Here is a 16,953-nt window from a genome sequence, read left to right on the forward strand (position 1 = left end):
AAACACACTCTCTCTCTCTCTCTCCCCCTCTCTCTCTCACACACACACACACACTCACACTCACGCAGGCATGCCCACACGTGCTTTCAAGGAAACGGCCAAGGCTTGGAGTTTTCTGCCCCCTCCCTCCTCTGAGTGGCAAACGACTCCTAATTTTCTAGTCTTTTTTTTTTTTTTTTTTTTTTGCGTTATGTGGGCCTCTCACTGTTGTGGCCTCTCCCGTTGCGGAGCACAGGCTCCGGACGCACAGGCTCAGCGGCCATGGCTCACGGGCCCAGCCGCTCCGCGGCATGTGGGATCTTCCCAGACCGGGGCACGAACCTGTGTCCCCTGCGTTGGCAGGCAGACTCAACCACTGCGCCACCAGGGAAGCCCAATTTTCTAGTCTTTTTCTCCCCACAAAACTTCAACCCCACACCATTGTAAAGCAATTATACTCCAATAAAGATGTTTAAAAAAAAAAAAGCCTTCAACCCATCTTTCTCCTCCCTGAGTCTTTCCTCCTCACTCTTCTCCCTCCCCACCCTTTTTCTCTCCTCAGTCCTCTCAGCACTCTGCATACACCCCTTCCATTCCTGCCAGCAGGGGGCACCATGGTCCCACAAAAGCACTGCCCCCATTCCTCCCCCGACCCCTCCCCACCAAGTTCTACAGCTCGGTAATCCCCATCATCGTCAATCCTTCCGGGGCTGCTGGTCCTGGAGGTCGAGGTGCTGCGAAAGTTCTGGCTTTTAAGTCACTCAGACCAAGTGCTCGAATCCTGGTTCTGTTGCTTATTAGCTGTGTGACCCTAGGGGCATTTCTTAGACTTGGGTTTAAGCCTCTGTTTCCTGGTCTGTATAACAGAATAGTTATGGGGCTTTCAAGTGAGATTTAAAATGAGATTTTTCTTCCCATTCTGGGACATAAGGGAATGACCACAGAGTGAAAAGTTCAGAATAAGGAGGGTCACAGCCAGAGGGGGTGTGGGATGGAAGATTTTTAAAATTGTTTTGTTTTTATAATGGGAGGAGGCAGTTGAAGAGACAGGAGAGAGAGGAAGGCTGTTAACACTAACATTTGTACATATCATGTTTTAAATGCATAACTTATATAGTAAGTCTTTTTTCCCCTTTCACAACAATCTTATAAGATTCTCTTTTCGTTTGCTTTTTAAATATGGGGAAAGAGAGGCACAGAAGGTTAAGTGCACATTTCTGAATGAATGAATGCTTGCAGAATAGCAGGAGTTAAACATCTGGGCTTTGGGCCTTGGCCATCCCAGATTTGAATCCCTGCCTACCTCTAATTGTGTGAGCCTAACTGAGCCTCAGTTTCCTTGTACAGTTGATCCTCATTATTCATGGATTCCATATCTGTGAATTTACCCACTCACTAAAAATGATTTATAACTCCAAACCAATACTCACAGCACTTTTGTGGTCATTCATGGACAGTGCAGAGCTGCAAAAAATTTGAGTTGTCTACCATGCTTGTTCTCAGCTGAAGTTGAACAAGGGGATGCTCTGCCTTCTTGTTTCAGCTCTCACAATGTAAACAAGTGTTCTTTTTGCGGCCTATTTACAGTCTGTCATGTTTTTTGCATTTTTGTGCTTTTTGTTGATGACTTTGCTATTAAAGACTCCCTCCAGCGTAGTGTTGAAGTGCTCTCTAGTGTTCCTAAGTGCAAGAAGGCTGTGATGTGCCTTATGAAGACAATACATGTGTTAGATAAACTTCATTCAGGCAAACGTTGGCCATTTGTTGGCCGTGAGTTCAACGTTATTGACATCGATATATTTTAAATGAAGTGGCTTTAACAAAAACACAAATAAACTAGGTTATTGTTCAGTTGACAAAATGCTGTGACCAGAGGTTAGTATGAATCTAATCCTGTATTTCTCCTGGGAGCATTGGCTCAATATTTGCTAATACAGTGTTTGTGGTGACTTTATTAGGGCTAACTACCACGAATAACAAGAATCGACTGTATATGAAATAGGAATAATGACAGAATCTCCTTGTAGGCTTGTTGTGGGATTAGATGAGACTATGTTTGTAAAGGACTTGGCACTGTGTTTGGCACATAGTAAGTACTCAATAAACATTGTTAATGTTAATGTGGATGAGTGAGAAAATGAGGGAGGGGTTTTTTTACTCAGAGTTCCTTTTTCCAAGGGGCCAAGCTGAGGTTTTCTGGCTCTTCGGCTGGACCCATGGAGAGAACTGTGAGGGATCCTGACCCCTAAGGGAGGGGCTGGGAATCTGGACCAGTAATAAAGAGCATCACTCTTACACAGGCTCTGTATGTTATAGAGGCCTCAGCTGCCCTGGCCAGTAGCACCATCAGGCACATGACAGAAGCTCCCTGCACCCATAGCGCCTTCTCAGCTTGTCTGTGCCCCTCGGCCCCAGGGCTTGTTATTTATTTGTTTATTTATTATTTATTTTTGGCTGCGTAGGGTCTTCGTTGCTGCGCGTGTGCTTTCTCTAGTTGAGGCGAGCGGGGGCCACTCCCCGTTGCGGTGTGCGGGCCTCTCACTGCAGTGGCCTCTCCTGCTGCGGAGCTCGGGCTCTAGGCGCGCGGGATCCAGCAGCTGTTGCACTTGGGCTCAGTAGTTGTGGCTCACAGGCTGTAGGCACGCGGGCTTCAGTAGCTGTAGCACATGGGCCCAGCTGCTCCGCAGCATGTGGGATCCTCTCCGACCAGGGCTTGAACCTGTGTCCCCTGCATTGGCAGGCAGACTCCAAACCACTGTGCCACGAGGGAAGCCCGGCCCCGGGGCTTAATTTCTCCCTACCGGAGGCCAGGTATGGGCTGGCCTCGGCTCCGGTTTCCCAGGATGTTCAAGTGTAGCCACAGAAGGTACCGGCAGAAATCCCAAGGCCCAGCTGCCACCACTGCAGCCACCAATCTTGCCACCATGGCCACGGATATCAACAACACCCACACTGCCACCACCAGGGTGTGGATCCTTCCACTGCAAGGTTAGCCGAGGTTCCTGAGCCAGGGTGGGGGGTGGGAAAATGGGGCCACTCAAGTTTTCCCCACATTAGCCCTGTGCAGGCACTGTAGGGGACACACCTTCTGTGAATTATCACCCCAAAGGTATGGTGGGGTCTTGATGGCAGACATCCCAAAGGCTGAGAGCCTTAACGGAGGATGTATTGGCTGGAAGTGGAGGGCCTGGGGAAACGGGAGAATCTAAGAGCAGTGGAGCTTCCAGAACTTCTGCCTTCCTCACACTCTTCCCTCTCCTTCCTCTCCTCAGTACTCAGACACCTTTGTCAACCTCGCAGCTTTCTGATCCTCTAGAAATGCCCAGAAACTAGTCCAGAAGCTTGGCTGGCTCTGGACCTGCATCTCCTAAGGGCTACGGGTGGTAAACAGCAGACAAATAACAATCCTTTCTGCTCCAACTCTTTACTCCACTCCAAGGTGTTTCCAGCTGACTATGTAGGGTATGAGGGCAGGGTTGGGACTGAATGCTCCCAGGGATAGGCTTCGGCGACAGCAGCAGGCCTCACAGTAAGACAGTGGAAGGACAGAACAAGGTCAGCAACACACACCGTCTTTGGCCTCAGCTTTTGATCTGCCCTACGAGGTGGGGGAACTTCCTGCCTTGCACTCCCATCTGCATAGGGAAAAGGATCTCTGGAAACATCTTGGAAGGTATAAGAAGCCAGATCCTTGGAGAGGGAGGTAGAGGCACAGATCAGAAAAGGATAGCATGAAAGACAGACTTCACTGCTCCAGTGTAAACCATGAGTGCCTGAGTGAGTGGTGTATGTGGCTCTGTGTGCCTGTTATGGTCAGTGTTTGTGAGACCAAGAGAAGGGGGATCTAAGCAGACATGTGGTTGAACGTGCCTTTGCAAAGTATGTGCCTCTGTTGCCAGCTGTGTGTGTCAAGGTGTGTTTGTGAGCGTATGAGCAGGTTGGAGAGAGAGGCCTCATCTCCATGAAGAGGAATGAAGGTCAGGAGGCGGGTGCAGGCGGCCGGAAGGAGGAGAGTGTCAGCTTCTGAGGGCGGTGTACCATCTTCAGTCCCCCAGCCTTTCTCTGAGGTTGGTATTTTCCAGGACTAACAGCTTAGCTGGGGTGTTTGGGGGTGGGGTGAGACTGAGTTAGAGTCCAGAAAGTGGAACTCAGGCCTGGGGATTTTCCACTTGGATTCCCGCATGTGCGCCCATGTGTCATCGGGTGTAACTGGATTTACGTGGGGTGTGTCTCCATGAAGTTGTGTCTCAGTGGCAGGAAACATTGTGAGGGACTGTGTCTCTAAGGTGTCACTTTATGCACAAGTTAGTGTGTGTCCCAGTGTCCTGAGGTCTGGCTCCAGTTCCAGGGCTCCCTTCCTTGAGGGTTGGGGGTAGGAGTGAACACTGAGACCTTTGGCCTGGCCCCCTAGGAAGCCTGTGAGGAGAAAATGAATTCTGATGCTTTCATCCACTCCAAGGCTTGCCAGAGACTGGGACCCTGGGAGGAGGAGGGGGGCAGAGAATTCACTGACACATCATGCCCAGACTGCACTGGCGGAGGATGAGGCTTCTCAGGGTTTAGGGGGAAGGTGCTGAACCCCAGTCAGAGCTGGAAGCTAGCTAGGCTAGTGCCCAAGGCCCACAGTGGGGCTCACACATATAGACACATGACAGGAACACATGTAGACATGTAAATACAACTGGACTCACAGATACACAATGCAACAAATTCACACATGCGTACAAGTACATGCCTATAAACAGATATATGCAGTGACACAAATGCATATAAACCTCTCCACATGACACATGTAACAACACATACACATGCCTACAAATGAGCACACACACACACAAACATGCATGCTCCTAGACACAGCACACAAGCATATAGACAGACACTTGCAATCACACTCATGCAAACCCAGGTACACACACACATACATGCAAACACACTCACCAGGCTTCCCTGCCCCTGCGGCCCTGGGACCCAGAAGAGTCTCCCTCCCCTATATGAATGTATGTGTGTGTTTGTGTGCAAGTACATGCATGCATGCATGCCCACACTTGTGTCTGTGTGTATCTGGGTCTGTGAGAGTGTGTATGCATTTGTGTGTGTGTGTGTGTGTGTGTGAGTGAGCGGGGTGCTGAGCTGTGGGAACCCGATGACATCAGCTCTTCTGGCTATTTTTAGCTCCCTCTGCAATGATGGCTGCTTCACTGCCCCTCCCCCTCCCAGGTTCCCATCTCTCCTCCCGCTTCAGGCTCCCAGAGGCAGCCGCAGCCAGTGGGCACCCACCACCCCAGTCTAGGTGACCCCCCGGTTGACCGAATACAGTTCATTCTTTCTCACCCCAGCCATAGCTCCCTGGAAGCTGAGAACACCGGGCTCCCAGGCCAGAGGAGGAGGCTTGGGCAGTATGGCAGCCCAGAGAAGGGGCCTGGGTTAGGTGAGCTGAACTGGCCGGTCTCCAGCCCCTAGGGCGCCTCTCCTTCTGCTTTTCAATCTGAAACTGTGTCTTGGTCAGTAGTGCCTGCTGTGTGCCAGGGAGGATGCCAAGTTCTGGGGACAGAGCAGTGAGCACGACAGTGGGCGTTCTTCCTGGCTGGAGTTATGGCTCGGTGGAAGACAGACATGAAACAGAGCACACAGGCACCGCACTGGACCGCGGCGAGGGCTCTGAAAATTGGTAACGAGGGGATTTAGTCTGGGATGATGGTCTCTGTCTCTCACAGAGGTGACCTGAGGGAACCAGAGGGGCACTCCCTTTACCTTGCACCTCGCACCCCAACAACCACACCTCCAGAATCCCACAGAGTACTGCTTCCTTCTCACACCCCACTCTCTGCTCCCAGCACTGCAGCAGCCCACCATCCAAGGGGTGGCCCACCGCTACTTGTGTCTCTCTTTTCTTTGGAGCTTCCCCACAGTCGATCCCCAGGAAGCAGTCCAGTGTTTCCCATCTACAGATGAGAAAACTGAGGACCAGAGAGGGGGTAGTGCTGGACCACATCCCTCAATGCCCAGGGAGCAGCCCAGGCGAGATGGCAGGCAGGTGGAGGAGGAAGTGGTGGTGGCACTGGTGTAGAAGGAGCAGGGATGAGGTCAGGAGGTCGGAGAGGGGAGGACCGCAGCCTGAGGGGCTCGTGCCTGGAGGAGGGCTTCCTGCTCTACCCAGCCAGGGCAACTGCTGGAAGATCAGGTTTGGCAGCTTCAGCTAAGCCGCAGGGCTGGAGGAGTGGTCCAGACCACACCTGGGAGGTGGCCTGGAGGTGGGCCCATCCTCTAGCATGGAGTCTGGCCAAATGGTCTCATTGCAGGAGCATTTTATAAAACTGGGGCCCTTTGGAGTATGTGGAAAATAGCTCTGGGCTGAAGTCAGGAGCCCAGAGTTTCAGTCATTGTTTTGCCCCAGACCCCGGTGTGATCCTTAGAAAGTCCTGCCCCCTTTCTTGGCCTCAGTGGGCCCTTCCGGGAAGGAGCTCTAGAGGATCAGTTTCCCCACCCCCAACTCCTGCCCTCCGTGTTTTCCTGGGAGTCTGACTTAGGCACAGGAACACAAAGCCAGTGGGTAGGGGCTAACCAGACAGCCTCTAGGGCGCCAGGCTGGAGGTCCCTTGTCACCAATGGATCAATGGCCGGAAGCCCAGCTCCAGCCCCACAATGCAATACCAGTCACCCCACCCTTACCAGTGCCCTCACCCCCACCCCCACTTCCGGCCTCTGTTCCTTCCTCACCTTCAGGGAAAGCTGCAGGACTCCCTAGGGAATCTCCCATATCTCCTCCACTGGCTCCCTGCCCTGTGCTTAACCCTCCCCCTCTGCCCGTTTGGCCAGGCCAGTCTCCCAGTCAACTTTCTTTTCCTGGACCCGCAGGCAGTCCAGGGAGGAAAGGAAGCTGGGTGGGAGGGCTGTAAAGGAGGCTGCTTTTCCTGCTACCCTCAGATACTGGAGCCTAAATAAGGGGCTTGGGGGAGGCAGGTGGACTGAACGCATGGGCCTAAGACTGGGCTGCCCTGGGCATATCCCACCCCGGGCAGCCCCAGGGGAGGTAGGAGTGCTACCCTTCACCTATCCAGCCATCTTCTTCCTCTGCCTTCAGCGAATTCATAGAAAACAGCCTAGAGCTGAGACTTGCATCCTCTGGAGAACAAACACAGAAATCCAGGCCAAGTGAATCCTGTTGTCACCATGTCAATGACAAATTCATGAAACACAAAAATCATAAAATTCTGGATGCATAGAATCCATAGTCACAGAATCTTAGCATCACAGAATTCTAGCATGGTGCAATCTGAGTTACAGAATCTTAGAAATACAGAATTCTGGCATCACTGAGTCCCAGATGACAAGGTTAGCATATCCTTGAGATGGAAGTCTTGAGAAGTCAATTAGTAAAGGGTGGAGGTCTAAACCAGGGGATTCCCCACTGGGGATGGGCACAGGAGTTCTACATGAACACGAAGGAGGAGGCAGAGCCTGGGACACATGAGCTTAGTTAGGGTGAGGTAACACACCTGCAGCAAACCGGACAGAAGACAGACCTCTTTCATAAGGACACATTCCTGGTTCCTGAGGATGAGGGGAGTGGGGTGGCAGTGAGGAGAGAAGGGGAACTATATAAACAAACAAAATGTAACCTGAAGAAAAAGTCATCAAGTAGCACAATACACTGGCCCTAATGCGTCCAACTGCCACAGGATTTGGGGTTAACATCAGCCCAGGACATTTTCAAAGGTTAGTAGGTTAGTAAGACTCTTTATGACATTAGAATGGTGACCCACGGCTGGCTTTTTTTTTTCCTTTGGTCAGAAAGGTACCAAACAGAAAAAAGTCTATATACTACACTTTTCTCGGGGCTGCTGGCAGGAGCAGCCTCTCTCTGAAGGGATGCTGAACCTGGAGCAACATGGTGTACGCCAAAACCAGCTTGTGGGGTGGGGTTCAGAGCCCCCAGCAAGGCCCTGGTAGGGGGCCTTGTGGAGGGCATCTGTCTGGGGTGGTGTCTGTTGGGGGCAGGCATCTCTATGGAAGGAGCCAAGTTTGAGGCAGCACTTTGTGTGGGGACCCTTGTCTGATTATGGGGTTGGTTACTCAGTAAACAACAGGGATATTTACTTACTATTTCTGGGAAACTACTGCAAACTCAGGAACCCAGAAGGAGCAGCTCCAGAGAAAGGCAAATGCCAAGACCTGCTGCTCATGGGAAATGGGGCAATGTCAGCTGGAGATCCTCTTGCTCGGCTGCCTGTCCTTGGATTCAGCTCAAAACCTCAGCCTCGACCTCTACCCACACCCCCATTTACCTCCCTCTCCCTGCCTGCCTTCTGTTCTACCTACCTATACCTGCTGTGTGACCTTTGGCAAATGCTGTCCCCTCTCTAGGCCCCAAACCTCCTTTGCTCTTTTTTGAAGTCTATAATTGGGTCCTAAGTGAAGCTTTTAGTACTTTATAGTCCCGCTTTTGTCCAGATCAGTTTCAACTTCAGATATCTCCATTCTCAGCTTCCAGAGAAAGTGTCTGGAAGCATCAGGGGAGAATACAGGGAATAGGGAATAGAAATAATGCTCACATTTGACATGCTATATGTGTCAGTGCCCACAATGAGTGTTTTTATAAATCTTATACAATGCCCACAACCACCCTGTGTATATAAATCATTGCTCCCATTTTATAGATGAAAGAACTGAGGTTCAGGGAGGGTAAATAACATGCCTCAAATCATTCAGTAGGGAGCAACAGAAGCGGAATCTCAACCAGGTCTGTCTTAATTCTGAGTGCTGTGGTTTCAGATTAGCATTATTTCATGTGGCTTCAATAGGTAAAAGGAAAGCCCATGGATGGGAGTTTCAGGGAGAAGTGGTCTCTCGGGCTGGATCTGAAAGGTGATGAGTTGCACTTAGAAAAGTTTGCAGGGCTTCCCTGGTGGTGCAGTGGTTAAGAATCCGCCTGCCAAGGCAGGGGACACAGGTTTGAGCCCTGGTCCGGGAAGATCCCACATGCTGCGGAGTGGCTAAGCCCATGCACCACAACTACTGAGCCTGCGCTCTAGAGCCCACGAGCCACAGCTACTGAGCCCACGCGCCTGGAGCCCGTGCTCCACAACAAGAGAAGCCCCTGCTCGCCACGAAAGCCTGCACGGAGCAACGAAGACCCAACACAGGCAAAAATAAATAAATAAATTTATTAAAAAAAGAAAAGTTTGCAGTAAGGACTGACAGCTCATACTGTGAGAAAAGCTGAACTGAGGCTCCTCTTGGGAACCCCTGGGAATCCTGAGCTCAGACTGGAGATAGCTGGGCTGGGCTGAGTGTGAGGAGGCTGGCTTGGAGAGTGGGGTGGTCCTGGTCTGATCTTTAGGGTGCTCAGAGGCTGCTGTCACTGTTCCTGGAGATGGTGTGTGCATGTTGGGGAGGGTCAGTGAATGTGGGCTTCTTTGCCTTCTGGGATGTGCCAGCCTCTGCCACCTGAAGCTGGAGCTGGTTGACAGGCCTTTGGGACCTGGGGCAGGGGACTTTCCAGCTGGGATAGCATGGTGTGTTGGCACTAGTCTCACTGCCTTGAGGGTCCCAGCACCTTTTGGATCCCTAAGACTCAGCAACCTTGCACAGCTACCTCAGTTAACTGGCTCAAAGGAAGTGGAAGGATTTCAGATGGACAGCTAACCCCTGCCCTGTCCAAGGTTGGGTCATCACAGGGGGCTGGGAAATCAGGAAGTCACTGCCTCACAGGGTCAGGACTGGAGGCACCCCGGCGGGGTGGGGGGCGAGAGGGCAGTCATCTCTTCCAGATCCTTCACTGTAAGGGTGAGGAAAGAGTTTGAGGTCCAGAAAGAGAACAGGACTTGCCAATGATTGCTTGGTAGACACACCAAGAAAGATGTCAGGGCTAAAAGAGAGGTTCAGACTTTGTATACTGGGAGCTTAGAGAGGCAGAGGCACAGACCCCTAAAGGCTTCATCAAAAACGTATACGTGGTTTTAAAGCTGGGCTTAAAGAAAGGACAACTTTTTAGCTGATGCAAAGGGATAAAAGACTTTTCCTGGCTGAGAAACACCATGAGCAACGGCCTAGAGGGGACACTGATTGGCTATGTGGGATGAATAAATTGCCCTACAAGGCTGGCCCATGTGGTTGGAATAGAAGTCTGATGGGCAATAGTATAAGCCAGGGTCAGGACTTGAGGTCAGGACTGTCTGTGCTCTGTGAGTAGTCACAGAGGTGGAGGCCGCAGGGATCCAGGTCCCCGAGGCGGTTGGTACGGCAGTCTGAGGAAGACCAGGGCTGGGAGAGTCTTAGCAGCAGGGGTGGGGTCTGCTGGACTCTCACCACCCCAGGGCCCGGTCTGTTTCCTCCAGTCCTAGGCTCTGCCCTGACCTCCCTCGACAGGACTCAGGCCCAGCGTGAGGTCGGGCCCAGCTAAGGGGAGAAGATTACACCCCGGTAGCTGCCTTCCCGCCCCAGGTTTTCCGGCCAGTGCGCACACCTCCTCCCTTCAGCAGCTTCCCGATCCCGCCACTGCGGGCGGGGTGGTGAACGGGAGAGGGACGTCCTCGGCTTTAGGGCTTTGGCTGCTGCGAGCCCTCCCAGTGCTGCTGTGATGCAAATCCGCTCCGGATTTATTCCCGGACGTTCTTCCGTAAAGCGGGACGCGCCCGGCGCCAGAGCTTGGCTGGACGTGCCTCCCCCGGCCCTGACCCAAGGGCGCCAGGGCCTAGAACTAGGCGGGGGTGCCTTCCCCGCTAGCCCGGGGATAGGGGTGGTGTTGGGAGTACGGGTGCTGGGCCGCCGCGGCTCCGGCCTGGGGGCGGGGCTGTAATTAACCCGCCGGAACGCCAACGCTGGGTGTGGAGCCGGAAGCGGTGGTCTGGAAGACCAGCAAGAACCCGGCTAGGAGTGTAGGGAATGGGGAGCAGCTTGGGCAGGCTGAACTCAGGTCCGGGCCTGAGGTTTTTGGTGGAGAGATATGAAGGTTTAGGGCTGGGGAGCGTGTATAGCGCTGGAGATCGTGGGGTGGAAGACGAGGGGGAATACCCGGGCCTGTGATGGGCCGCCCCAAGCCTGGCAGGGAAGCCAAAGCTGGAGTTACACCTCGGAGGCCTGAGTGCCTGACACTACTGGGAGGAGGGTGGAGGAGAGGACAGGCGGAAGTAGGGGTGCTGGGTGCTGGGGCTCCAGCTTCAGGAAGCAGACCTGCAGGAATGGTGTGAGCAGTTAATAAGGAAACGCTAGCCAAATCAGGATGTATGTATAGGAATAGGGAGATGGCATCTATTGAGTGCATACTGCATGCCACACCAAGGATATTCAACAAATTGACAAAAAGAGGGATTGGGAAGAGTAAAACATTTGAGGGGAAGCTGAGTACAGTGTTGGACATGCCTTTGACCACACCCCTGGACAGACCCTCAGTAATTGGGGTCCTTTTGTCCCACCTGGCGATTCCTCTGTCCATAAGATGGGAGGGGTATAATTAGCACTGCTGGCTGGCTGTTCCCTGGCTGCGACTGGCTGGAGGTCTGGGTGGGGAGGCTGGGCTGGGGGTGCTGCTACCACTGGGCCGGGTCTGGCGAGTGTTCCTTTGTGGTTCTGGATTGCTAGGCAGTTTCTTTGGGCACAGTCATGTTATAGGAGCTCAAGGACTGAGTCGTCTGATCGTTCCCAAAGAGAGTCCCTGGAGGGGGCCAGTGCTCTGTGCTGTGGAGATTACTGTGTCAGTTTTATAGCTCAGGAAACTGAGGCTCAGAAATTGAGTGGCAGAACAAAGGTCACTGGAAGTGAACAAAGGTCTGTGTGATGTCTTCTCACAGTTCCAGCTGCCGCATCATCAATGGTGACATTTGTTCTAAGAGGGGCAGGGAAGGCACCAGAGCCATGGCTCCTTGGGGGAGAAATGCAATCTAGAGGGGGTAAAGGGGATTGGGGGAGGAGGCAGGGAAAGCTTCCTGGAGGTGGTGCAATTTGTGAGGTCACAGAAGCGCAATCTTGTTTTCTGTCTTCCCAGCCAGCGATCATTGACAATCAGCCGTTGCCTGCCGTGAGGGAGACCTTGTCATCTGAGGGACCTCTAGGTAGAATGTGTCCACAGAGCCCCAAAAGTGGCAGGCTGGAATTCCTGCAGGCATTTCAGGCCTGAAATGGAGGCACTTCTACCTCAGTCTCTGACATCTGTCAACCTGAGCATCCCTTCTGCACAGGCACTTCACTGGCAGCTGGAATCCCAGTGCCTATTCATTTTCATATCAGTGTTCAGCACAGGTTTCTGTTCTGTTCCCAGGTTTTGTTTTACTTTAAAAAAAAATCGTGTGATGAAGTGATGCGTTATTTCTAAGGGAGGACTGACAATTACAAGAAAAACTGATCTTTCTGTGGATGATTGGGGAAAAGTTTTAAGATACAAAAAAACATTGCTAACTTTCGTCTGTCACTCATTAAGTGTTTTTTTCCAGGTGTCCAAATAACTGGCATGGTAAGGGGGTGGCTGCATTTTAGGAGCTGAGAAGGGGTAACTTTCCCAAACAATGTTTAAGTAATATTTGATCATTGTAGAAAATACAAGTAAAAAGAAAATAAAAAAATAAAGCATCCATTAAGAGAGAAATACTGCTAACATTTTAAAGTATTTCCTTTTTTTTCATTTCTGGGCATTCCTGGTTTTCTTTTACGTGGTTAATATACTGCATAGATAATTTTGTGTCTTGCTTTCTTTTATTTATTTATTTATGCCTGCGTTGGGTCTTCATTGCTGTGTGCAGGCTTCCTCTAGTTGCAGCCAGCAGGGGCTACTCTTTGTTGCGGTGCTTGGGCTTCTCATTGTGGTGGCTTCTCTTGTTGCGGAGCACAGGATCTAGGCGTGTGGTGCACGGGCTTAGTTGCTCCGTGGCATGTGGGAGCTTCCCGGACCAGGGCTTGAACCCGTGTCCCCTGCATTGGCAGCGGATTCTTCACAACTGTGCCACCAGGGAAATCCCGTGTCTTGCTTTCTTATTCAACAAAATTATAAGAACTATCTCATATGATTTAAAACTGTTAAAAAATGTTTTAATGACTACATAATCAGTATATGGAGTTACCATATTTCATTTTACCACTCCCCCCATCCTTAGACGTATAGGCCCTTTCTTTCTTTCTTTCCCTCTTTCTTCCTTCCTTCCTCCCTTTACTTCTTTCTTTCTTTCTTTCTTTCTATTATAAAAATGCTGTGATGAAAATCTTTATACATATATCTTTGTCCATATTTTGGGTTATTTTCTTATAATTTTCTTCTGGAAGTGGAATTACTGGGTCAGAGGGTCAAAATATTTTTAAGGATCTTTTAATTTTTTTAATTTTTTATTTTTTTTAAAAAATTAATTTATTTATTAATGGCTGCTTTGGGTCTTCATTGCTGCACACGGGCTTTCTCTAGTTGCGGCGAGTGGGGGCTACTCTTCGTTGCGGTGCACGGGCTTCTCATTGCGGTGGCTTCTCTTGTTGTGGAGCACGGGCTCTAGGCACGCGGGTTCAGTAGTTGTGGCACGTGGGCTCAGTAGTTGTGGCTCGTGGGCTCTAGAGCGGAGGCTCAGTAGTTGTGGCGCACGGGCTTAGTTGCTCCGCAGCATGTGGGATCTTCCCGGACCAGGGCTCAAACCCGTGTCCCCTGCATTGGCAGGCGGGTTCATAACCACTGAGCCACCAGGGAAGTCCCTAAGGATCTTTTTTAAATTGAAGTATAGTTGATTTACAATGTTGTGTTAGTTTCTGGTGTACAGCAAAGTGATTCAGTTATACATATGTATATACGTATTCTTTTTCATGTTCTTTTCCATTATGGTTTATTACAGGATAGAGTTCCCTGTGCTATACTAAGGATCTTGATATGAATTGCCAAAATGCTTTCCAGAAAGGTTGTGCCAGTTACACCCCATCACCCTGATATAAACGTACCTGTCTTATGGTATAACACCGAGTAAAAAATTCTTCTAAGTTGATAAGTATCAAACTGGAATCTCATTTTTGTTGTTGTTGCTGAATAGTTTCTTGGAGGCCAGAGTGACAGGGGTCTACTAGGTCAAAGATTTGGTCCAGTCTGACCGGTAAATTCTTCTACAGGTCGGACTGTCTCCTTCACTAACTTGGTGGGGGTTGGCCATTGTTGTGGATATCTGTTGTTTTTACCTGCCTGGAGTTCCCTCCTCCTTGTGGTTACAGTCTCCCAGTTTTCCTTTGGGAAATTTCCTCCTCCATTTTGGCCCTTGTGATTCAAGTGGGCCTTCTCCACCCCCAGAATTCCAGGGATGGGCATTGAGACCCTGGCCTGGCCAGTCATCACAGTGACTGGTTTAGTAACGGACATTTCACGCAAGTGGGGCAATGATGGCCTTTTGCTGGAACACCTGGGGGACAGAGGCCACCTCTCCTATTAGGGGATTAGGGATAGAGAGAGTGAAGCTAAAGAATGCAGGCCTGCATTTCCAGATAATTTATATATTCAAATTCGTTCTTTCCTCCAACCCTCCTAGTGTCACTATTCCTCTTTTAGCAAAGGGAATATTATAATTTTTAACAAAGCAATTTTATAAGTTCCTGAAGCAATGGATGTATGTGTGTATACATAATTGAAACTGACCAAATACAAATATATATATATATATATAAAAAAGAATGCAGGCCTGGAACTGGCTGGTGGCTGACTTTGCCACTCAAGGGGAGAGCCCACCTAAGACAGAAGCTAATACTAGATAAGTGGTGCCCAGAAATGGAGAAGATATACCTGGAGACTTTTTCTGAGCCCCTGGATTCAGCTGTCTGGCTTTTCATTTACGTGAGGCAACAAATACAATCTCCCCTCCCCCTTAAAGGCAGTTTGAACTAGGTTTCTGTTATATGCAATTGAAAAAGTTCTATGGTTTTTGCATGGTGTTCAGAAAAGGCAAAGATGCCTAAATTGTTACAGAATCATAAGTTCTGAAGGTTGAAGGATCTTCACTGTGTTCTTCATTCATGTTCTATATGCAAATCTCCAAGTGTTTTAGTCAGGTATTAGTCTAGCCTTTGCTTGCATAATTCAAAGGATGGGGTACTCACTACCTTCAAAGGTAATCTGTCCCATTGAGTCAGGAGATAGATGGTCCCTAGGCTGAGCAGCTGAAGTCTGTGCCCACCCCCCCCACCAAGATACTCCAAGATAAGATAATGGCAGGAGCAGGGAGGAGCTGAGCCCTGCCAAGATAAAAGATAAAGGAACCATATATTTCTCATTCTCAAGGTCAAGGAAACCTTCCTGACTACACGTGTGTTCGCAGAAAGACTCCTCAGGGGCCAAAAAGGGAGGGGCACCACCCCATAGCAGGTGATGTCAACCTTTCCATAGGCCTCTGTGCTAGAATCCATCTTGGCTAAGAGATGGGCGTGCACACAGGGGAGCACCTTGAATTATACCAAATACAGACTCAGAGCCAGGTAAGCAAGATGACTGGCCAGAGGAAACCCAGAAGAAATGCCCCATATAAGTGACTTAAACTACCACGAAGGCACGACCCTCTCTCTGAGCCCAACCGTGTGTGTCTATTCACACGTACTTTTTTCCTCCTAATACATCATTTACTTGTTTCACTACTTTTCGTCTCTTTGTTGAAATTTATTTCTACAAAGAAGACAAGCCAGGGCCTTGTCACTGGCCACTGGCCCTTGTGGTCTAGTGGCTAGGGTTCAGTGCTATCACTGCCATGGCCTGACTTCAATCTCTGGCTGGGGAACTGAGATCCTGCATCAAGCCACTGCAGGTCGAGGCCACTCGAGGTCACCATCATTGGAAAGTCAACATCGAAGGAAAGTTTTTTTTTCTCATGAACTGGAAGAACTAAATTACTTCCCATGACTGAAACTAAGACAAAAGACGGGAAGGATCTAATCTGATGACCAAGTATTTTGGCCAAATCCTTGGCTTTAGAAAGGAAGAGGTTAAAGAGAGCTGAGTTTGGGCAGGAAAGAGGTTAAATGGTTTGAATAAGATAATGGGTGTTTTGTTTGTTTGTTTTTGCTTTTTTTTTTTTTTACAACTTTATTGGGAGTATAATTGCTTCACAATGGTGTGTTAGTTTCTGCTTTATAACAAAGTGAATCAGTTATACATATACATCTGTTCCCATATCCCTTCCCTCTTCCGTCTCCCTCCCTCCCACCCTCCCTATCCCACCCCTCCAGGGGGTCACAAAGCACCAAGCTGATCTCCCTGTGCTATGCGGCTGCTTCCCACTAGCTATCTACCTTACGTTTGGTAGTGTATATATGTTTTTGCTTTTGAGAATTAGGGGGCCAGGAAGTGGGGGCTGGAGAGAAAGAAGAAGAGAAAGGAAAGTCAAATAATATGGCATAGTAGCGGAAAGGCTTTGAAGAACAATAATGTCTAATACTAAATTTCGGAGGTTTTCCGTGGTTATGCTAAGTTCTCTCTGTCCCAAGTTTGGTAACAAAGCTTCTGGGTAAGCGACCGTTTTTGATGACAAAGGATTGAGGACCAGGAACAGGACAGGGATAACACACAGGGGATGTGAGGCAATCCATAAGCTAAATTCAGGTAGTGGAAGCAGGGAGGCAGAGACAGAGGTTATTATGACAATGTGTGTGTAATTGCCCTGGGAATTTTCAATAATCTTTGGGAATGTTTCCGGGAACTTTTGGGAATGGGGGTTTGACCAATATTATCTGTTTTTTGTTTTGTTTTGTTCTGTTTTGGCTGCACTGTGTGGGTTCTTAGTTCCCTGACCAGGGATCAAACCCAGGCCCTCAGCAGTCCTAACCACTGGACCACCAGGGAATTCCCTTATCTGGTTCTTAAGAGGCAGAGAGAACGCCAGCTAACAACTCTACTGTACTCATATTAAGATGAAATCAGCCTCCTTAATGCTTCCCCCATGATCAAAGGCATTTGCCTTTGGGAGCCATGAAGACCAAGGCTACTTCCTTTGCCCCACCAGACTATAACTTTGTCATCTGGCTTTGGAGTCAGAA

At 49.8% G+C, this 16,953-nt stretch overlaps 1 protein-coding gene across 1 annotated transcript; it reads left to right on the plus strand.

Moving 5' to 3' along the window:
* Positions 1-593: 593 nt before the first annotated feature.
* Positions 594-3,295, plus strand: P3R3URF (PIK3R3 upstream open reading frame; the record flags this gene model as incomplete). Its single annotated transcript, XM_081214767.1, has 3 exons — positions 594-658; positions 2,720-2,967; positions 3,252-3,295. The coding sequence occupies 3 exons, from the start codon at positions 594-596 to the stop codon at positions 3,293-3,295; spliced, it is 357 nt and encodes a 118-aa protein (XP_081070893.1).
* Between the last annotated feature and the right edge of the window lie 13,658 nt (positions 3,296-16,953).

The sequence above is a fragment of the Mesoplodon bidens genome (genome assembly GCF_964165515.1).
Source record: "Mesoplodon bidens genome assembly, chromosome: 2".
Taxonomy (NCBI): domain Eukaryota; kingdom Metazoa; phylum Chordata; class Mammalia; order Artiodactyla; family Ziphiidae; genus Mesoplodon; species Mesoplodon bidens.